At 42.1% G+C, this 23713-nt stretch overlaps 2 protein-coding genes across 2 annotated transcripts; one reads left to right on the forward strand and one right to left on the reverse strand.

The window, feature by feature from the left end:
- The first annotated feature begins 2096 nt into the window (after positions 1–2096).
- LOC134216151 (RUS family member 1) lies at positions 2097–4131 on the forward strand. Its single transcript, XM_062695119.1, has 5 exons — positions 2097–2347; positions 2448–2630; positions 2694–2832; positions 3072–3383; positions 3441–4131. Exons 1-5 carry the CDS (start codon positions 2281–2283, stop codon positions 3991–3993), a joined length of 1254 nt encoding a protein of 417 aa, XP_062551103.1. The 5' UTR covers positions 2097–2280; the 3' UTR covers positions 3994–4131.
- Positions 4132–20302: 16171 nt separating this feature from the next.
- On the reverse strand, positions 20303–22216 carry LOC134216152 (RWD domain-containing protein 4). Its single transcript, XM_062695120.1, has 3 exons — positions 21955–22216; positions 21767–21876; positions 20303–20776 (listed from the first exon to the last, which is right to left on the reverse strand). Exons 1-3 carry the CDS (start codon positions 22060–22062, stop codon positions 20371–20373), a joined length of 624 nt encoding a protein of 207 aa, XP_062551104.1. The 5' UTR covers positions 22063–22216; the 3' UTR covers positions 20303–20370.
- Between the last annotated feature and the right edge of the window lie 1497 nt (positions 22217–23713).

Genomic DNA, 23713 nt, shown 5'->3' on the forward strand with positions numbered 1-23713 from the left:
CTGAGAGTTTCTCTCTCAACCCGCTCGGAAAGATCTCCTAGATGTCTCCCGTGATATCTCTGAGACAAAAAAAGTAGTCTCCTAGATATTTTTCTTCGATGTCTAGAACCTGTCAGACCTCAAATCCGCCTCAAATGCAACAACCGTTTCTACCTCAAATTTACGGCGAATGAACCGTTTGAACCGATAGGGACTTGACAGATAGAATCTCTTCGATACTTCTTAGACATCTCTTAGACATGGGTACCACCATTCTAGTAGATTTTTGCTAGATATAAGGGAGACATGGGTACCTGAATAGATACTTCTTCTTCCTATCATTCTTTTTTTCTTGGAATTTTCGGTTTGTTGACATATCTGAAATGTAAAAGCTGGAAAGTTCAGAATACTTTTTTTTTATTTCACATTTTTATGTTTATTAATAATAAAATAATGGTATGGACTAGTCCATAGCCAAAAGGATGTGCTGCGACGTTCTTCTGATGCTGCACGACGTGTGTATCGTCTTTAGTTCGGTGACACCGGGTCTGATCTCTTCTTACCGGAACGTCGGGCATTATACCGGCCGCTGGTAACACCGGGTGGATATATAGGCCCAGCAGGAGTTTTCTCGACTTCTCCTTGCAATGCGGCATGCAGGTGCGTCTGGCGGATCATCGTAGTCATGCAGTCTAATAACCAAGAAAGTTTCACGCATTGATCCGCCCGACGATTCTTGAATTGAATGCAGCGCCAATAACCCTGGCCACTCCTTTTGCAGACAGTCTACCGATTTAAGTAATTCCCATGGTCCGCATTTTATCCGTTCCATTTTGGCGTTCTTGTCAGTCTGCAGGTGAGTGACAGGGTTTTGCGTGGATGTGGACAGCGGATTAATTCGCATTGGGACACAGACTTCTGCCTCTATCTATGTTATGTAGGGCAATAAGACGGAAAAATTGGGGCACAATACGGAAAACTGAAACAAATCGAATAAAAATACGGAGAAATGAAATATTAATATTCGCCAGAGAAACTACAAAATAAATTACCTTTTGATTGTCCGTAGACCGGAACATTCGGCTGCCGGTCCTTTGCTCCTGTACCGCTTCCGTTTCGTGACGGTGCTCACCGGATATTTCAATTCATCCATCGACTACAAAGTAGGTCGAAATTCCGACAGCGGCGTATCACTCGCGATCATTGCGGTACTGGTGTGTTTTGTAAATCGAACACTCCCGACATGGACATGGTCAGACAATTCCTTGTTTTCTTATTCCATCAGCCGAAACTTTATTAAAAATTGATGTACCCGAGCCGACCGAACCACGTGTGTGCACGAGTGAAAGCAGACTACAAAAGAAAAAGATGGCGTCGAAAGCCGTTGCGAAATGCACAAGCGAAATTCTCCCGTTTGGGCGAAATCAATTAAATGTCAACGTGTTACTGAGCGAAATATTTTCAAATTCACAGTTGAAATGCATAGTTGAGATTCGAACTAGTTGAAACCCGTGACACATTCAAAGGGTTGGCGTCCTGATGAGGTAGATTCCTGTTCGCTGTTAGATATCCTTCCATGCGGGAAAGAGCGAAAATTCGTTGAACAAATACTATTAACGCATTTGCCCAACATTACACGCGGCGCTCCCTTTGGGAAACGACGCGCCGCACTTTTTCCTGCCAGTATACTCGATTCTTATGGAGAGATAACATTACGGCGTTTCCTAAGGTGCGGTTGTTCCTTTCGACTATGGAACGCCGCGTAGAATTTTGTGTAAATGCGCTTTTGGAAACATTACAACAACCACGCGGTGTAACGTATTGACAGCACCCTACAATACTTTAGGGTTTGGGCCACACACTATAGATAGTGGAATATATAGATGAGCGAAGATAAATCCTCTGTCTCCAAACGAACTGTTAAACGTGTCTCCAAACGAGCATGACGTCACAATTTCAATGGAAACGTTAAGGGCTGTGACGTCATATGCGCGTGTGCACGGGCAAAAAAATCGACTCAGCCATGCTTTCGCTCATCTATAGATTCTACTATCTATAGGCCACACCTGTAGTAAAGCACATCGGTACGCAGCCATCCAATTTCTCGTTGTTGTCATAACAAACAAATTGACAGCAGTAAAAAAATCAACAATCTTTTCACTCATTTTCATTCGCATCTCCAAATCTCCACGTAAAAGGTTCAGTTTTGCAAATGTTTCGTGTGTTTCGTTACCTTTGAACGCTTTAAATTGATCGAACCATCGGTGGCAGTGACGACAGAGCCAACGGGACCCGAAAACCATGAAAATCCACTTCCGCGAGCAATACGGATCCAGGGGCGAGGAAATTCTCTACGTGACCCCTGACAGTGAGTAGATTTTTCATTTCATGACTGCATCTTCCGGTTTAATATTTAATGCCAATCGTTGGCAAGTGGCGATGAATTATTAACGTTTTCTTTCCCGCAGACCAAGATGCGGTCGTTCGAGTGAACGTTAAAGGCGAAAAACCGAAACTGCGGAAGCGACTGAGCTTGCGGAGGTTTTTCCAGAACCTGTTTCTACCGGCTGGCTATCCGGACAGTGTGAGCGGGGATTATCTGGCCTACCAGAAGTGGGATACGGTGCAGGCTTTTTGCAGTACAATAAGCGGTGAGGACCCGGGAGAAAGTGGGCTTTAGTAAAGGAAAAGATGATCGTATTTCTGCATTTTAGGTACTCTGACCACCCATGCAATATTGAAAGGCGTCGGAGTTGGAAGTGACGTGGCCAATCCTCTTTCCGCGACAATAACTTGGGTACTCAAAGATGGAATGGGTCATTTTGGGCGGATTATTTTTGCCTGGTGGAAAGGGTAATGTGGAGCATGCGTTTATTCTAATGATTAGATGATTCACTGTGAAACTTTTGGTCAATCTATATTTGATTATAAATTTTATAATTCTACTTTATCAGTAGGTTTTCCTAATTTGAACTAATCTTATAGATAAGATTGAAAACAAAATCGAAGAGTAATTTTAAGTTATCGTGCTTTTAATTTTATGATTTTCATCATTTCATAATAGGTAAGTCACGCTTTGTTTTTTTTTTCAGAACGGAGCTAGATATCGATTCGAAGAAGTGGCGCATACGAGCGGATGTGTTGAATGACCTGGCCATGGGCATCGATCTTTTTGTGTTGCCATACTACCCGAAAGCTTCGACATTTATTCTGTGTGCTACATCCACCATGAAAGCCATCGTAGGCGTGGCAGGTGGAGCCACCAGGTCTGCTCTGACACAGCACCATGCCCTCAGGGGCAATCTGGCCGATGTGGCCTCCAAAGATAGTGCCCAGGAAACGTGTGTCAATTTAATCGCTTCATTCGCTGGGCTATTTTTATTGACGCACGTACAGGATCAAAGGTGAGAAACTATTCATAGGTAAATTGAGTATATTTAAAAATTGTTGTATTTCATTAGGGTTTTATATGGATTATTCATATTTGTAACGTTACTACATATCTACGCCAACATCAAAGCAGTTAAGGCTGTTTGCTTGCGCACTTTCAACGAAGCCCGCTACCTGATCGCGCTAGAAGAGTATTTCAAATCCGGAACAATGCTTTCGCCGCAACAGGTGAACAAGCTTGAACGGGTCACCATCGGACAAACGGTGACTTTGACGGCACGCGTCAAAATTGGTTGTTCCGCTCGGGAGCTTGCTCAATATTATCGGGTTTGTTACGATTTGGAGAATCTGATGGCATGCTTCGATTCGCGGGACAAATTTCTCATTGCGGAGACCCGGAACTATGTCGGAGTGTATCTGCACTTCACCGCCAAACCGTTGGACATCATAAAGTCTTATTTCTACGTGGCATCGTACTTGCAAGATAAGAATCAACTGCGAGACCGCTATTGGGAAATCCAAAACAAGTGGAACGAGTTCCTCAACCTTGCCCAGTGCGAAGGCTGGAACGTCCAGGCGCATCTACTCAAAACCGACGAGTACCGACTGGACTGGAGGATATAAAAGGTAATGATAGATTCCAAACGAGACTTTCGCGGCACCTCAACGAACGAAATTTTAATATAGCACCCTAAGAATATTCAGAAACGATAGATTTTAACGGGAAAATTGCGCAATTACAAAAAAATAATACTACTGAAACCTTCCATTTTTGAATGACGACGTAAAAGTGACTGTTAGGGTGCCAAAGAAGCAAATACTAGTCTCAATTAATATTTCTTACGAAAGCATTTTGGACCAAATCGGAGGCAGTTCAAATCCAAACATTACCATATTAGCACGAACTAAATGAGATATCTAATGAGTAAAACATCGAAACGTGGTTTTTAAATCCTAGGATATTTTAATTCTCTAAAATCAGCCAGTTTAAGGGAATGGGCGTTTGAGGTTCTCACTCCCGTCATCAACTCACTAACCAAAATTGGAAAATATGACTTGGGATTTAATTTTCTGAATGTTTCTTCAATGTTTGTTTTGTGAGTTGTTGAAGGGAGGGTTAAACGCATAGAATATCGTTAGGGGCTGTCCACAAACCACGTAGACCGAAATTTCACATTTTCAACCCCCTCCCTCCCCCCTAGTAGACTTTCGTAGACTTTTCCGAAACCCCTCCCCCACCCCTTTGAAGTCTACGTAGACTATTTCAAATTTTACAAAATATATGTGATTGGCAAAAAAATGGAAATCAATCACTTTTTCAGCAACATTACACTAAAATTTAAATTTCAAACATAACAAAATCAAACTGAACAAAATCCAACACAATATCAATTAGAAATTCAAAACGAAATCAAATGTCCGTAGCTCCTGAAACCAAATCTCGAAGCCAATTAATTTAATTTCTGTTGAATTTTATTCCACCTAGAGGAGTGCGTCATCGCCACCGGCACTTGCATCGGCGCGCCACTGCTTAATAATCTGTCACGCATCTGAATTATAATTCTTTATGCCGATTCAAATTTGTAAAAAACCCAAGAACTTTCAGAATTTCGGAAAATTACGAGAACGTCAAGTCTACATAAGCTTTTTGTGGAAATTCCTTAGAATTTCTCGATTGATAACCTTTAAAGTTTCCAGGTAGTACTCCAAAGAACTCTCCGTGATAATTCCTTGCAATATCCCGCTGAATAATTCGTTGAAATCCCAAGAATTTTTTCTGAATTCCAAAAGTTTTCTCGTTAAAATGTCGATTAATTTTCCGCGAAAATTTAGAGTTATTTCCCGTTGAATTTTAGCATGGTTTCCTACGATAAGAAGGAGGAAATTTAAAAAAATCCTATGGACGTTCCAAAGAGTTTTCCAAATAATTTCCGGTGGAAATTACGGAGAATTGCAGTTAAATTTGTGGTAAATTTATCGTTGAAAATTCGAATGAATTTTCATGAAAATTACAAATATTTTCTTGGTTTTGGTGGGAAATTCAAATAATTTCTTGTGAATCTTTTCAACAATTTCTTTTTCCATCGATAATTCAAAAGAAGTTGCATTAGAACTGCCGAAGAAATTGTCGTTAAATTTCGAAGTATTTCGCTTATATGTATGTCCAAAGAATTCCTCGCGAAAATTCCAAGAATATCCGAAAATAAAAAAAAATCCTGGAGACTTCCCAAAAAATCTTCAGTGAAAATTCTGAAGTGATTCTCGAGGAAATCCCCTTACAAGTTCAAAAGAATGTCTTTTGGAAATTCCAAAGACTTCTTCTTGGATATTCCAAAATGCTTCCTTTGTAAATTCTAAAGAATTTTCAGTTGAAGCGCGACATAATTTTCCATGGAAATTAAATAATCACTTGTAGTTTCTAAAGAAGTTCCTGCTGAAAATCAAAAGATATTTTAGTAGAATCTGCAATGTAATCAATGTAATCCAAGCGGAAATTTTGAATTTTTTTCCAAAGTTTGTATAGAACACTTTGGAGAACTTCCTGCTCAACACAGAAGAATTGTTCAGAAAACTGTTGAAATCATGATATTTTTAAGCCGTAGTTCAGACTATTACTTCAGTGAAATCCATAAGATTTTTCTAGAGCAATTCGAAAGATTGTTTCGGTAAAATCTTGCAAAAAACCAGAAAAATCAAACAAGTGAACCTCGCACAAAGCTGATGTATGAATTGTTTTCCTAAAAAAACAAAAAAAGTCTACGTAGACTTTTAGAATACCCCTCCCCTCCCCGTCCCCCTTCGTAGACTAACGTAGACTTTTTCTAAACCCCTCCCCCCCTCTCAAGAGTCTACGTGGTTTATGGACAGCCCCTTATAGAGTTAAAGTAGAATCGACACTCTACCAGAATAACTATTTTTCTACACATTCCAACGTTTAATAGTGAGAAAGGTTCGTCCTCGGAGGACATACAGAACCATCGGGTAGGATCTAGCAATAGATTGATGCTCCTACAGCAGCAAATCTAGTCAAATATCACTTTCAACCTTCTTTTAAAAAAGATGGTTGCGTCTGTCCGTGTGAAATTTTAGTCATATCATGAAATACGACACTTAAGTAGAGCAGAACACGTTTTTTAACCCTAGGTTTCTGGACTCAGACAGTCACAGATTTTAGCTTTTGCTTTTTCGAAACGCTTGAAGCCATGATTTCTTCGATGCAGTCGAGTGGGAAGAACACATTTTTAAGCTATGGAATGAAAATTTAATAAAATGAAATGTCCAAAAGAGCAATTAATTTAGGTCACATGTAGAAGATAAATTACAGACAACTATAAACAAGCAATGCAATTTGTTGATCTGTATTAAAAAATCACATTCGTTTTAGAATTGTTCCACTCTGAGTCGCTTATAAATTTTGCAAAACATTGCTAAGCATTCGTCGGATTTATTGAGTAGGACAAAAAGAAAATTATTCCTTTTTGGATCGTGTTTTATCATTATCGCCCAGCGATATTGCGGCGTACTAAATAATGCGACATTTCCAGCTTTACAAAGCCGATTAACAAAGTTTGCATTTATTGTAACCACCCTTTCGACTTATTTTTTTTCGGCGGAACATTTTCCTTCGAGGAGTTGTTGTCAACTATTTTCTCCTGTCCCTTGTTTGAGAAACACTGTTGAAATCACATTTTTTGATTTCAATCTCATCTAACCTCCGTTTTTATTTTCGTCGCTTGTATGTAGCCTCAACGTACTCTGTCGATGATCCCGATCCTTTGTCTTCGATGTCAGTCCATTCGTTGACGTTTTCTTGTTTTTCGTCTCCAGCTCCAGGTACGTTTGATGCAGGTTGTGTTAACTGCAATGCGTGGCTCAGTGGTGGAAAGTGCTTTTTTGATGGGCTACAGCTCTTGGATTAACCTACGCCGTATCCTTCTCCACTGGACTCGATCCTGGGCCAAACTCAGGTCCCTCAGGTCCTCTTCAACTGCAAAAAGCCATCATGTACGCGGCCTTCCACGAAGCCTGCGGCCTCTTCCGGGTTCTCTACTAAACATTATCTTCACTAGACGTTCTTCCGGCATACGAACAACGTGTCCAGCCCACCGTAGTCTGCCGTGTTGTTAAGCTTAACAATACCCAGCCCAGTATACAGGAGAACGCCGCCAGATACCGTTCTCCTATTTACCGCCGCGTATTGTCCGCAGCACCCTACGCTCAAACACTCCGAAAGCTCTCCAATCAGCCTCCTTTAACGTCCATGTTTCATGGCCGTATGAAGCCACCGGAAGAATCAGAGTGGCATACAGCGCTAGTTTTGTCTTCGTTTGCAGATTACGGGACTTAAACTGGTTACTAAGTCCGTAACAAGCCCTATTTGCAGCTGCAATACGCCTTTTCACCTCGCGGGTAACATCATTATCGCACGTCACTAATGTTCCAAGATACACAAATTCTTCTACCACTTCAAATTTTCCACCATCCAGCACCATTTCGCTACCACCACCACTAATGAACCCACGTTGATTGCCAGCGACCATGTACTTCGTTTTGCTGGTATTGATCGTGAGTCCAATCCTCGCTGTCTCCCTCTTAAAAGGCACAAAAGCCTCTTCCACGGCAGGGCGATCAATCCCGATAATATCGATATCGTCCGCAAACCCCAGGAGCATATGCGACAAGGACAAGTACGCCGACATCCTCAAATTGCTGCGAGCGGCCGATAGACTTACTGCTCTGGGTCAGGACGTACCACAAACGGTGAAATGATCTTTTTACTGAAGCATGGCGCGCAATCTAGCGGGGCGGCGTACAAAAAGCTGGCCCAGGAGGTCTTGGGTGACGGCGCTCAGGTCAGGTCGTTGGGTTCAGAAGTGACTCTCCAGACTAAAGACGTCGTCTCTGCCGTCAAAGAGCAGTGCGGTACAGAGATTGAGCGGTCCTCTGTACGCCTAAGAAGGGGATTCTTCGGCAGGCAGGTAGGCTATCTCAGACTACCGGTGGCGGAAGCCAAAAAGGTCACTGAGAAAAGGAAAGGCGAAGATCAGCTGATCAGTGCCCAGTAAGCGTGCTCCAGCCGCCTTCAATGGACCGCTGCTACCGGTGCCTTGAGTCCGGGTACAAGTCTTATGACTGTAAGGGCCCAGACCGAAGCAAACTGTGCCGTCGATGTGGCGAGGAGGGACACAAGGCGCAGGAATGCGACAAGGCACCAAATGCCTCATCTGCGCCAGTAAGAAGCAAACCCGTAACCATGCTATGAATGGGCCTGCGTGTCCCTTCGGAGAGGCCAATAGGAAAAAGCCGTGCAAGTAACACAGCTGAATCTTAAGGCTCTATAAACCGTAAGTGTTTTCCTAAGCCGATATTTGTATGTTCATCGAACGCATACTAACGTTCGAACGTTCGAATCAAACACATACACCCTCACTTGATTTTCACTTGATTGTTTTCCCATTCTTTCCTTGATTTTATTACTCCTAAAACATATTCACTAACTGAGGTTCACATTTTTCTTCAACCTTGACTACCAATTAATTCACTTCACGCCCAAAAACTGTCGAAAACTGCTTTCCAAAAATCGAAGTGAGAGACAAATTTGACGATCGTATTGTGAATGCAATAAAATGCGGAAGACTCAAATTCACTAGCGCAATAAGTGGAATGGTGATTACAAAATCTACGCGATGCAACTTAATTAATTCCGAACAATACAACGTATACGCCAGCCAACACGCAAACAAAGATGTGCATACACAAGAAAATAATCATCTCTTCATCGTTGTCAGATTTATTTATTGGAAAAAAAAAACATTGATATTTGTCGGATTGAATAATAAAACCACAAATAAATATTTAAACATGCTATGTAAGCTTCTCTTACATTCCAAGTGGTGAATAAAAAAATTTAAACCGATGTCAACCCATATATTTGATACACCGTGAACATGTGTTATGATATAAAATAAACATTTCGTCAAGTCTGGCAACATTACGCATCCGCTGGCATATATTTACCACCCCATTTCCACCCACTCCAGTTGTAAACAACATTTATTTATCGCTGCTGCACTTTTCCGTACCAATTGCATCACTATTACAAACAAGTGATACAGTCATTGATTTTCAAAACATTGTGATGGAGCCTTGAGCCTTAACCACAGTCGGTCTGACCGGTGTTGAACTTAGTCTGTAGATTAAAAAAACACCTTAATAAAGACTAAAAAAAAAAAACAGTCGGTCTCGGTGTCGAGGACCGATGTCGCCCTCCTGTCCGACCCGTACGACGTCCCTGCCGACAATGGCAACTGGGTGGCGGATGGAGGTCGGCGTCAATCTGCGCAATGGGAAGGTACTCGGTTCAAGAGGTTGTACACTCCTCCGTTAAGGGTGTCGCGATAGCCAAGCACAATGGTGTGTTCTATTTTAGCTGCTATGCCCCACCAAGGTGGCCAATAGAACAATTCAACCAGATGATCGATAGACCATCGTCCGACCCGTTCGTCATAGCGGAAGATTTTAACGCTTGGGCAGTGGAATGAAGCAGCCGCTGCATCAGTCAGAGGAGACAAGTGTTACTAGAGGCACTTGCAAAACTCGACGCAGTGCTAGTCAATGACGGAGCCAGTAGCACATTCCGTAGAAATGGGGTCGAGTCATGGATAGATGTAACGTTTGTCAGCCCCGGTCTGGTCTCTGACATGGACTGGAGGGTAGACGAGGGCTACACTCATAGTGATCGCTTCAAGATCAACTATGGTGTGCAGCATCCGAGGGCGGGTGATCCCTGTCAGGTACGTGGGTGGAAGTCCAATCACTTCTACAGTCTAAGCGGGGATGCGCTGGTAGCTGTCCTAGCACGAGCGTGCGACGCTACTATGCCGAGGAATGCCCTACCAAGAAATGGCAGACGCCCGGCATACTGGAGGAGTGCCGAGATTGCAGCCCTATGATCAGCCTGCCTCAAGGCTAGACGTGCCCGCACCGAGGAAGTAAAAGCGGTCCGTCGTGAAGTGCTTCGAGCTGCGAAATTGGCCCTTAACAAGGCAGCGTGTTTCGACAAACTGTGCGAGGGTGCCAACGCGAATCCGTGGGGCGACGCTCATAGGATCGTTATGGCTAAAACCAAAGGGGGTTCTTCACCCCCCGAACGGTCACCGGACCAATTGGCGAGGATAATCGAAGTAGTCTTTCCGTCCCGAGTCAGGGACGTATGACAGGGTTCTGAAGCTAAAGTTCCCTCCTGGAGTGAAGATCGTCGTCTTCGCTGACAATGTAACCCTGGAGGTCTATGGGGAGTCAATTCCCGAAGTAGAACTAACCGCAAGACACGCGATCAGTGTTCGTAGTATTTTTGGCACACGTGAATGTTGTGGTAGAGTCCACCAAAAGTTTTCTTTTTATTCAACCTGCTCCAGCAATGCAAATAATAGAATGCTTTCACAGGATATGTTTTAGGTCATCAAAAAAAAAACCTGGAGTTAAGGCCTTTGGGTCTACACGCGTAACCAAACATCAGCCAATTTTCCGCCTATTTGTAAAATTCCTAATTATTGTTTCCGCCACAAGACAGTCCATTCCCACCAGACGACCTTTGCAACATCATTTCAAGACAAAATTTTCAAAACGACTTATCTGCTTTTGTAAACAAAGATTCAAACGACGATTTGACAAAACCCAACAAACAAACCGTTGCATACAGTCGCATTTTTCGAGGTTTTTTTTTCCGCTGTGCATCTTGCTTGTTTCTGAAAGTATTAATTACTGAACTATCGATTATTATATTTTGGAAGTATCGGTCTACCTTCCTCCGGTGAAAACTTTTATTCGCGAGTTTTGATACAAGTGAAAAATTTAAGTTTTCATCAACGTGAAAGATTATTTTCGTTCACCTGCCGGTCACCATTTCCATTTTCATCTAATCGACTCACGTGCCATCTACTGATCTTTCTGTGAAACTTCGTCACGACTTGTTTACAAACAATCATAATGACGAAAAAGTGTGACGGCGATCCGTGCTTTGGTGGCTCTGCTCGCTGTGGACGAGTTGAATGCACGAAATGCCAAAAGCAATTCCATCTGAAGTGTGTTAGCCTGACCGGCAATCAGTACAAGGCAGTACGTGACTGTCCTGGTGCTCTGTGGTTTTGTATGGCTTGCCGTAATACCATCACCACGGTCGATAACCGCTCGGATTCTACCGACGGTGGCTATGCACTTATACTTCAACGCATCACATCGGTTTTGAAACTAGTCGGTGCTCAAATCGATGTTTCCCGCTCAATCTGCCGTGCCATCAGCTCATCATTCTCACGTCCAAGCTACAATGCCCCAACACGACCAACCCATAGTAACTCAACAAACTTCCACGACGAGCTCGACCGAATGCAATTCGAGTTCACTGAAGTCTTCAATTCATTCATCGACAATACCTCCCCATCTGCTGCCAACGGAGCCAATAAACGCGATCGAACCTCCAGCTCAACGTCATCATTCCCGAAAAACGACAAAAGAATGAGAGTTGATGTTTCAGTTGGTACATCTGACAATACCGATGCTATAGTTCCCCTTTTTGCAGATGCTGCAGTTGCTCCGGTGAACACCCAGACAATCGTCACTATTCCGCCTCAACATAACCTCACGACTACTGCCAATATCGCCACCACCAATCAAGCCCCAACTACTGCAACTATTGATGCTGCTGAAGTCACCACAATTAATACAACTTCTCGTTCCGTTGCTGCTGCTGCTGTTATTCCCGAACCTATCACTCAAGCCTCCCCCGCCACCGCCACTCTCGCCTCCACTGCCTACAATCAAGCAATCAACCAAGCCCAACCCGAAAATGCAACAGTTTTAAGCACACCAGCCACTGCTACCTATCTCGCACCGCCACCACCATATCAAGCCAACCAAGAAACAACATCTACTAATTTGCCAACTACCATCATATCAAGAACAGCATCATCAACCACATGCCATCGCCAAGCCATCGCCTCGACTCTACCAATGCGAACATCCACCGTTCCAGCATCTACTTTTCGTCCTGCTGTGATGAACCTACATGTTTCACAGCCGTTGGTCAATACGATTCGCCGAGACCAATCGAATAACAATTTGAATGGTCCACAACACGCTGTAGGTAATGTAAATCCAAATTGTAACACACGAATCAATCATACCACTGCTCCAAGCCTCTCCGTCGCTCCACCGTCAATACCGTTAAAATGGTACTACCTAACAAGATTCCAGCCACACGAAACACCCGATAATATCATCTCTTTTATTGCGAGCAAAATCAATTGCGACCGATCGTTGATTAGTTGCTATAAGCTTGTACGCGATGGTCGAGACATGAATATGCCACTGACATTCGTGTCATTTAAAATTAGTGTCCCTGCTGCTGTTGAAGAAACCATAACAGCTCCATTTTTCTGGCCAAACGGTGTATCTATTAAGCCTTTAGCTCCCCGTACAAATCAAAATTTTTTATTGCCAGGACGCAAACGCTTCACAGTTCAGAGCACCCCTTCACCACGCCAGCGTGCGACATTTCAATTCAACCGTCTTCCCCGCCAACAACAGACAATCGTATCCCATGTACCTCAACTAACGCAATCCAACAGAATCGCGTTCCCCCCAACTCAGAACCAGTTTCATCTTGCTCCTGTCCCAACGATGCAAACATCGAGAAGAATAGTTTCGACTATGGTGTAAATCATAAGCTATTGGTTTATTACCAAAACGTCGGAGGAATTAACACACGTATTTCCGAATATCGTCTCGCCGCCTCCGATGCCAGCTACGATGCATACGCACTCACCGAAACATGGTTGAATGATGACACGATTTCGAGTCAGGTTTTCGATGCCTCTTTCAACGTTTTTCGTCTCGATCGTAATACAAACAATAGCAGAAAAAAATCAGGCGGTGGAGTCATTGACGAATACATAGACCGAAATGTCCGGTACAAAGCCATCAGAAAATCGGGCACCATGTCTTCTTCTTCATTTTGAAGAAAATACCCCTCGTGGGTGACGAATTACATAAATATTTTACGAGCGCTGACTTACCCCTCTTGACGTTTTGACAGTTTGTTTGTTTTTCTCCCTCACCTTGTGACGTCGTTTCGGCGTTTCGGTTCGTTTGTTGTTTATTCGTTTCGTTACTCAGTTGCTCTCAGTTGGAGCGTGAGTTCGACCGTTTTGGTGCCATCAAAAAGATTGAATATAACAAAAGGGACACGCAGGCCTACATTCAGTACGATTCTATTGATGCTGCTACGGCTGCTGTGAAGGAAATGCGTGGATTCCCGTTAGGGACACCGGATCGTCGTATTCGTATCGATTTTGCTGATAACGGAACAGCACCATCGTTCTCGAAGAGCAGTGGAGGTTTTGAGGAAGGCGGTGAGTATCGTCGCGGCCCCGACTACGAATATCCGGAAGGCGGTGCATCATACGAGGAAAATTCATCGTACGGCTATGGTGGAAAACCGTTCCGCGGACGTGGTGGTTTCCGTGGCGGTTTTCATCGTGATGGCCCATCGCACCACGGGGACAATGATGAATGGCGTCGATCAGGAGCCGATGGCGATTGATTCACGCCGTCGTTCTGGATAACGTGAACCAGGAATCGATAGATCTCGTTCCCGTTCACCGAGGCGACGCAGTCTTGTAGGAATGGCATGTTATTGAATGCAAGAACGTTACTAGAAGTGGCACGGAAATCTACCACAGTCTGACAAGGGGCGCTGCTTTTGAAGATTTCACTATTCCCCGCCAAGTTGCACCTAACGGACGGAGACAACGGAATAGTGGACAGCCTGATGAAGGACGGATATATATATAGCAATAGTCTGAATGTGTGTTCTATTCTTACCCATCAAAAACAACAAAGAGAATGACACAATTCCGCGAAAGTAAAGGTGCTCAACAAATCGGAGATCCACTTTTGCGTACAATCCACCTACACCATACACACAGGCGCTTCCGCTGTCGTTGCTGGTGGGGGCAGGGTTCTCCGCCGATTGGCGTTCGTGATACTCCTGGAAGCAGGGCGCAATGCACAAGTTCGTATGGCACTCGGGACAGTGGTACTTGGTTTTCCGTCGCAGTATCCTCCTTGTGTTCCAGTAGAAATTGCAACCCAGCGCGGGACTAGACCGTTGGCTGTCCAGGCCGTGTATTTCCTTCGATCGGTTGCTCATCTGTATGAGAAGATAGATCAATTCACTGTAAATACTGGCATTTAAGTACAAAGCAAAGGTAAATTTTGATTCAGAAAATGTTAACACTTACCAAAGGAGATGAAGCAGACCGCGACAATTCGTCGCCTTTTATGCGAATTGATGCGTTGATGAACTCAGGTCGGCAAGTAGCGCTGCGGCGGTGGAGCTGGTGGTGCTGGTCGTGATGATCGTTGTGATAGGTGCTTCCCGATAAATGGTGCTGGTGCTGCTGTTGGAGCGATTCCATATCGGAAACGAGAACAACCGTTGGACTCGATGTGCGATCGGTTTTCATGTGGATTTGTGGAATTGGGGGTACGGGTGGCGACGGTTCATCGTCCGAATCGGTTTTCATAGAGGATGACTGCTGACCAGGGTCAACGGAGTTGAGCTTTGAGTGGTGGGTATGACGAAATAGCCTAAACGCTGGCTGCTGAGATACGGTGAGATGATGTCCACCGTGTGAACAATCTGCGGGAACTGATCGCGCTTCCGGTGGAGACGATACGGCCGGCGATGTTGGAATGATCGGTTCGGAAATTTGCCTTTCAAAATGATGGTGCGTCGGAATCGTCAATAAGTTTTGCGGGAACATGTTCGTTACGTCCAGTGTGTCCAAGTCGGACCCGTACTGCTGACCGGACGAGGATGAGTCACTTCCTTTCTTTATCCGCTGCTGGCGGATCAGTAGACGACCTCGTTTAAAGAACAACCGAAAAAGTTGTTGATGTGCGGCACGCGAGGGAAAAACAGAAAAACATAACAAAAACATAAACAAAAATGAAAATGACAACTGTTGTCAAACTGACGTGGTTCGAATTGAGGGGCTTCTCAATGGTCGAGTGATTGTAATAATTGTAATCCGTCACTCCCCAGGGGTATATAGTGGTGCCCGGAAAAATGGCCACCCCTCCGTCTATGTATTCGTCAATGGTGGAGTGTTATTAGCTTTGCGTGTAAATTATCAAGCTCGACAAATTTTCCTCTGCAGTACTGAATCAGTTGAGCAGATATGGGTAGCGATAAAATTTCATTCACTCACTCTATATATATGCGTGCTTTATATTCCTCCTGATCGTACTAATGATTCTAATGTAATCGACCAGCACATTCATTCGCTTCACCAGATCACCTCTAAAATGAACATCAAGGATAATCTATTGATTCTCGGTGATTTCAACCTACCTAACATCAAATGGAAACCAAGCCCATCGAATTATCTCTACCCTGACGCTGCACACTCATCAATTAGTACCACTGTTGCTAAGCTTTTGGACAGTTATAATGTAGCACGCGTGTTTCAATTGAATTTCATTCAAAACAATAACGGTCGTATGCTTGACCTTTGTTTTGGTAGTACTGATGGTGATATACACTACTCATTGACTGAGGCACCTTCCCCTCTTGTTCGTTCATCGATTCACCACATGCCACTGTTAGTCGAAGTACGCAGCATTTCTCCATGTGTATTCAATGATCCAGTAGAAGCAGTTTATTACGAATATAGAAACGGCGATTATTCTGGAATGAACAACTTTCTCTCCAATATCAACTGGCTCGAATTATTCAATCAAGACCTCAACTCATCAGTTACTGTCTTTTCCAATATTGTGTTATATGCTATTGACCAATTCGTACCAAAACGATCTAGGAAGCCTCCGCTAAATCCACCATGGACAAACAATTATCTCAAGCGCTTACGGCGTGGGAAACGATCTGCTTTGCGTAAATATTCTAAGCATAAAACACACCGATGCAAACTTCTATATAACTCCATAAATGTCCGCTATTAACACCTGAACAACAAACTGTTTTTCGCTTACCAACGCAAAGTTCAACGGAAACTTCGTCACAATCCAAAAGGTTTTTGGAGCTACGTCAATCAACAGAGGAACGAGTCTGGTCTACCTACAGTCCTGTTCAAGGGAAGCAACGAATGTTCATCTCCAGAAGGAATATGCGATTTGTTCCTAAGCCATTTTTCGAGTGTTTTTACGTAAGAATCACTTGGTGTCAGCCATGTTTCCAAAGCCGCCAACTTCATTCCCCCGCGTCCTCCAGTAGGTGACCATCCTTTAGTTGATGCGCAAACAATAGCCAATATGTGCTGTTCCATGAAAACCTCAACTAATCCTGGACCAGATGGTATCTCAGCATTCGTATTAAAACAATGTTCGAGTAGTCTATCCGTACCATTGTCATGCCTATTCAACACATCGCTTCAAGCTGGAATATTCCCCAATCATTGGAAAAAATCGTACATCTTCCCTGTCTTTAAAAAAGGTAGCAAACGTGAGGTTAGCAATTATCGTGGGATAGCTGCTCTATGTGCAATCTCAAAGTTGTTCGAGAAAGTAGTATACAATTTTCTATTCCACAACTGCAAAGACTTTATCTCCGAGCACCAACATGGGTTCATGCCAAAGCGGTCAACAAATACCAATCTGATTGTCTACACATCCTTCATCACGCAAGCTCTACAGAAAGGACAACAAGTGGACTCCATCTATACTGATTTCTCGGCAGCATTTGATAAAATTAATCATAAAATTGCTATTGCCAAATTCGAACGCCTTGGATTTTCTGGATCATTTCTTCGTTGGATCGATTCGTACCTATGCGAACGTGAAATGGCCATTAAGATTTGCGATTCCATTACAGTTTATTTTCCCGCCACCTCAGGTGTACCGCAAGGGAGTCATCTGGGGCCGTTGATATTTCTGGTTTATCTCAATGATGTAAATATGCAACTTAAATCTTTTAAGCTCTCCTTTGCTGACGACTTTAAACTATACTGGGTCATCAACGGCGCCCGTGATGCATTATTTTTACAATCTCAGCTTAAAGTTTTCACTGAATGGTGCGAATTAAATCGCATGGTTCTCAATGCTGATAAATGCTCCATAATTTCATTTTCCCGTAAGCGCACGTTAATCGACTTCAATTACAAAATTGGTTCTACAAGTCTTAAGAGAGAATCTGTCGTTAAGGACCTAGGTGTGTTTTTAGACTCTAAACTATCTTTCAAGGATCATATCGCTTTCATATCATCCAAGGCTTCAAAAACACTAGGTTTTATTTTTCGCATAGCAAAATCGATAATATTCATTGTCTCAAATCATTATATTGCTCATTGGTGAGGTCTTTGTTAGAATATTCGTGTGTTGTATGGGCCCCTTATTACCAAAATAGTATATCGCGCATTGAGTCCATTCAGCGCAAATTCGTACGCTTCGCCCTGCGTCGCCTTCCCTGGAACGACCCAAATAATTTGCCCAGTTACGAAGAACGATGCGGACTGATAGGTTTAGAGCTCTTAAGTACACGTCGTCAGGTATCAAAAGCACTTTTTATTTCTGACCTTTTGCAATCTAAAATAGACTGCCCGTCTTTGCTATCAAATTTAAGCATTCATATTCCTACTCGAGAGCTTCGTTCAAGCTCCTTTATTTTCATCAGGGGTGCCCGAACAAATTACGCACATAATGAGCCCTTTATAAGCATGTGTCGTATATTTAATCAATGTTCTACTGCTTTTGACTTTTCTCTCTCTCGTTCTGCACTTCGAAGAAGTTTTCTCCTAATATTATACCCACCTCGCCACGCGTAACATCAAAATGAACTGGTGAAATAGATTCTAGATGGAATTGTAAATAGAAGTAGTTATATAATAGTTAAGAATAGTAGTATTAAGCTAAAATTGTATCATTTGGAAACATTGTATTTTCTGTTGATATGAAAAGAAGAGGAGGTTTTGCGCCCATTTGAGAAAGAGCGTAAAGTGCTCTACTCAAACGGGCTTTTCCCTGCTCCAAAGAAATAAAGAAATAAAGAAATAAAATCTGATAGCTCTCCCACGCAAACCAACACCATCAACAGGTAGCGGAATCCTTCATCTACCTATTGGTGGTGTTGGTTTACGTGGGAGAGCTATCAGATTCGTCAAATCGGCGATTGAATCTTTGTTTACAAAAGCAGATAAGTCGTTTTGAAAATTTGGTATTGATTTAAACAAATTTCAAATTTGTTCGATAATTACAATGTGGATTCCATATATCGGAATATCTTGAGCAGTCTAAAATAATTAATTCAAATGTACCACACCCCCTAGTGGCCAAGTTCTAAACAAATCAATGCTTCATGTCAAAGCACAAGGGAGAAGGAAAAAGAAAGAATGGGGAGATGTAGTAAGAAGGAAGAAAAAGAAAAAAAAAGAAGAAAGAGGGACGAAGGAAGAAGTTTTCTGTTCTCAGGTCTCAGGTTCATTTTTCTCTTTCCACTTATCTTTTCCTACTTTTCATATCGCACTCTCAGCTAGACGTAACCTGAGTTAAATTTTAAATATTCGGCTAAATGGCATTCGACCAAACGACCCGTTCGGCCAAATGGCCCGACACTCTGCAAACGGCTAAATTCGATTTAATACCATTTACGAATGAACAAATTTTGAATGCAATTTCAATAATATATGCAAATGAATGATAGATTATGAAATGCAATAGCTTTGTTTATTGGATTCTATTGTAATGTGGTGTAAACACAATAGCGGTATGTGAAATTTTACTTGGATAAACAATTTCTTCCTTTTCATATGTTGTTCTTTAATGAAAAAGTTTGACAGCAGTGTTGGCAGTCGCGGATGGAGGCGGCTTCAGGGGTCTGCGAGGCGGCCATGTTTCTGGTGCCAGCATCAAAATCATCGATTAATTTAATACGAAGACGTAAACCAGTCGACGAAAACCAGCCATTGAAAATATGTTTTTAATATCACGATATTTTGAAGAAGTAGAGCGCTTGATGCCGACGAAATATGAAAATTTATTAAAGCCATCAAGCGGCTTTCTTTTGACGATCTCGCGAAACCTGCTCTACCATCAGGCATCCAAATACAAGCACGTGTAAAAATACTGAAACTTTTTATATCAGCTTTGTTAATAGCTCTAACAATAGAATCGACGTTAAAGCTTCAGTACTTCATTTAGAATTAGATTTTTAAACTCAAAACAAAGTCTATTTACATAAAGATAAACTTCTGTCTGTCCGACCCATATGGAATCGGAAACTACTAAACCGATCGACGCAATCGTAAAAAAAATGTTTGCAGGAGTTTTTGGGCCCGAGATCCCTTATCTGGCGTAACATAAAAATAAAATTTTAATCCACAATAGGGTGGCTCAAATTAGTATGGGAAAAACTTTTTTCAATTTTTTTTATGGGCCGCCGTACTATTCGGTTCTATTCAGGAGGGTGAAACGCCTGTCATCCACGGTACAATGGCACTCTACCCAACATCGTTTTTGGTACTTCTGTTTTTGGTACCCAGTTTCTGGGTAGTATACCCGAATTTAGCGCTCATTTTGGGTGATTGGTTCATACGCAGTTAGTGCTAATTATCCGCAATTAACTTCTCCTGGCGAAAACTTGCAATTAATTGAGGTACATCGAGCCTTTTGTGTTTGTATGGCTTCTTTTTGTCGAAAAATAGCTCGTCGATACTTCCGAAATTTTGTTATCGTGAATTAAACGAAATTAAAACAAAAACATTGTACACCATATTGAATGGATGGTGGGAAGGCGTATTAGCCTTCTCTTCAGTCCCCTGGTTCTATTTGATGCTCTGATGCTCTGGACAAAATTTCAGCCAAATCGGTCAACGTTTGGGCGGTGCTAAACTTATGTCAAAAAGGTCACATGCACAAAAAGTTCATTCATAATAGCAACGTAATTTATTTTCTCTTTTAGCATGCGTTTAGCCAAAAAAATGTTCAAAACTACTCTGGTTTTCCACCCGTCTGCGACAGATGCTTGATGATGTCAACCCAGTCCCAGCCTCTGGGGCGGTTTCCCTTGTTGTCGACCCGATCCCACTGCTTTCGTTTTTGCGCCTTCGTCAACTGTTCCTTCTTCTGACCACCTCCACCGGCTCCGGGGCCACTGCTCTTTGTCCCCCGCTCGTCGCCATCTTCCTCGTCGGAGCTGCGTTGAGCATCCTCTTGATGATTCGTCCCTATTACCACCTGCTGCTCGGTTCCACCCGTGGTTAGGCTCGCGTCCGCCAGCAATTCCTCCACTTTATCCTTAAGGCACTCGAATAGCGTGTAGGTCATTCCGCAACCCAACCACTGCTCGCCTTCCTCCTTCAACATCGAGATGATTTTGTCTTTCAAGGGACGAGATCTAGCGAGGTAATTAAGAAAATGATTAGGGTGTATGGAATATTTTCATTTTATAAACAGAAATTGTTTGACATATGGTCGGTGTTCAGCCAAACCGCACCAAGCGGCTTCTCGACTGACTTGTAATATTTTTTTCGTTCAAGGACAACGGAAATTGTTTCATATCAATTTAAGCATACATTTGCAGTAGGTTATCCTCAGTTATGGGGTTGAGGGATATCCAATACGATTTGCGATCAATTTCTGATCTGATGAAAAAAAAGTTTGAGCAGAAAAATCGGAAATTTTTCATTGGTGCTTGGTGTGCTTTGGCTGAACCCCGACCATATAAAAAACGATCTGCAGGTATGAATGTTTCGATGTTTATTTTGAGGCAAGATGGGCCATCTACGGGCCACCAAATAAATAGGTTTAATAAATGTCTTCCTGGCCATATTTCAACTGAATTGTACTTAAAGATCAACCTTCCTATATTGAAAAAAATGAGCTTTATATTCAGAAACAAATTATTTCTGATATTTCGCTATAAACATGATTGAAACACAGGCAAATTAATTGATTTATTTTCTGGAATTCAGTACATTTCTAATAGCAGTATAATTCTCAAAAATGGCATCGATCCATCTTGCCCATCTAACCCTATTTCAACATATTGATAATGATATAGAACTATTCAAATATTATTAATGTTGGTGCAAATTAATGCCATATGTATATGTATTCGATTTCACGGAAGGTGTCGTGAATGTGGATTGTTTATCAACTCTTAGAAGTCATTATGTACATCACTTTCTCTAGTTTTTTCTTCAGTTCTATGTTTAAAAATAATAATTGGTACAAATCAAAAAATATAGTATATGTCTTGTACTTAATATTGTTAAGGAAACAGTGTATAGTACAAACTTGGCTTCTAACTTATTGAAAACCATGTCATAGTTTTCCGTCATCATACAACTACAATCATTGTAATTTTGGATATCCGGATACTTACAGATTCCTGTTATAAAATGTATCCATATTGATGGTCGGAAGCTCATTAGGATAGTTTTCTTGCCAGCATATTTCTAACAGAAAAGATTTACTTCCATCTTCTTCGCCGTACTGAAATTATTGCAATAAGAAATTACAAGTTTTGAAATCAGTTGTTCTTCAATTATCGATGGTAGGATTTCTAATCACCTTATATTGGAAGGTCTCTCCGTTCACCTGCTTGAAGAAGTTATCACCTTCGTAAATGGAAGCAAGCGCCTCACGTTCTTCACTTTGCATTTCCTTAGTTTCTGACATTTTGAATAGCTATTGGAACCAGTTGTTTACAATTTTAACATTTCACTACTGTATTATGTGCTAAATAACTATGATTTCACTGAATTGGGAAAATTTGTAATTATTGCTACGAATGCAGTACGAGTACGATGTTACAAAACAAACGGAAATGTTTACATTCATCGAAATGACAGATCTCGCTGTCAAGGTGGAACATAAAACTAACAGCATCATATTTACAGCATGAGCAGAGTTGAAGCGAGGGGACCGAGGGACTCATAATAAAAACCATTCGTCGAATCGTTCGTTATCAATGTTGTTTGCCTTCACTTGCGTACGTCGGACGTGTGCATATCAACCAAGGGGAGGGTCGCTGAGTTCAATACAATTCGTGCCCATTTTAAATATGTGTGCTACAGTGTGCCAACAAGGTGTGCCACGGGTTCTATGACACTCACCCGAATGTCACTGCCCCGAAAGGCCACTACCCTGAAAGGCTATTACCCCGAACATCATATAAACATCCCAAGTAACCGTAAGCATTAAGTCACTGCATGTTAATAGCCTTATAATGGCATTTGAATTGCTTATAAGCTAATTAATAGCATTCTTGCAGCTTACATGTCCTATACAAGCATCGTTAATGCATTGAAGCCCTGACAAATGTGGCATTATTATTACTATTATATTCGTCTATGGTGCTTATTTAATGTATAGAAACACCAAAAATTTCTATGGTGCATATCTGCTGTAAATCAGCATTAAGCATGCGATGTCTATTTTAGATGCCATCGTCGGGGATGACAATGGGTCTGCGTTCGTTCAAAAAAGTCTCTGATAATTCAATTATTGTGGCGGCGGTCTTACGCTCGCAGGCTCCTCGACTACGAAGGTAAACGTCAAGATAGCCGCCGTGTTAGAAGATAGGCAGAATTTTGCCGCTCAAAAAAAAAACCACGTGCTTTTCGCGAAATGACAGGAGTGTTCTATTGTATTAGTGAGATGCAACCGGAGTCACTGAGTACATGGAGAGTGTTTATCATGGCAAGTGCATACGATGGGTAAGATTTTCATTAACTCTGTCGTGTTTAGTGACCGTTGCGATTACCTGAGAAGCAACCCGCAGGAAGCCGCTGTATTCTATTTTATCTCGAGATGCATAATACTTGTCCTCGGATACATTAAATCTTGTCATCCCCGTCAACGGTATTGAACACGTTAAATATAAAAAATAGCATTGACGGGATCGTTCAAAAATTACGTCCACCGTTTTTGGCATTTTGAACCCCTCTCTACCCCTCCTGTCACAAACTGTCACAAATCATTGACTCCGCTCCCCCCTCTGTACGTACGTGTGTCATTTTATTTTGGCGATTATTTTGGTTTTTTTTCGTACACTCACAAAAAACTCCGCATTATATTCATGCGTTTTGACATGGATTTTTGCAATGGGGGTAGCGAAATGCATTCCATGATTTCGACACATATATTCCATGCTCCCACATGCATTTCATGAGTGTTCACACTACTATCCATGTGGGTCATATTATCCATGTGTGAATTTGTATGCAATTCAGTATGTGCCGACTCATGATATGCATATTTCAAAATTCATGGATTTTTGCCATAAAGTATGTGTCGATTTTCCTGAGTGTACACTATTTTTACAATA

This window comes from Armigeres subalbatus, chromosome 2 (assembly GCF_024139115.2).
Source record: "Armigeres subalbatus isolate Guangzhou_Male chromosome 2, GZ_Asu_2, whole genome shotgun sequence".
In the NCBI taxonomy this organism is placed as follows: Eukaryota; Metazoa; Arthropoda; class Insecta; order Diptera; family Culicidae; genus Armigeres; species Armigeres subalbatus.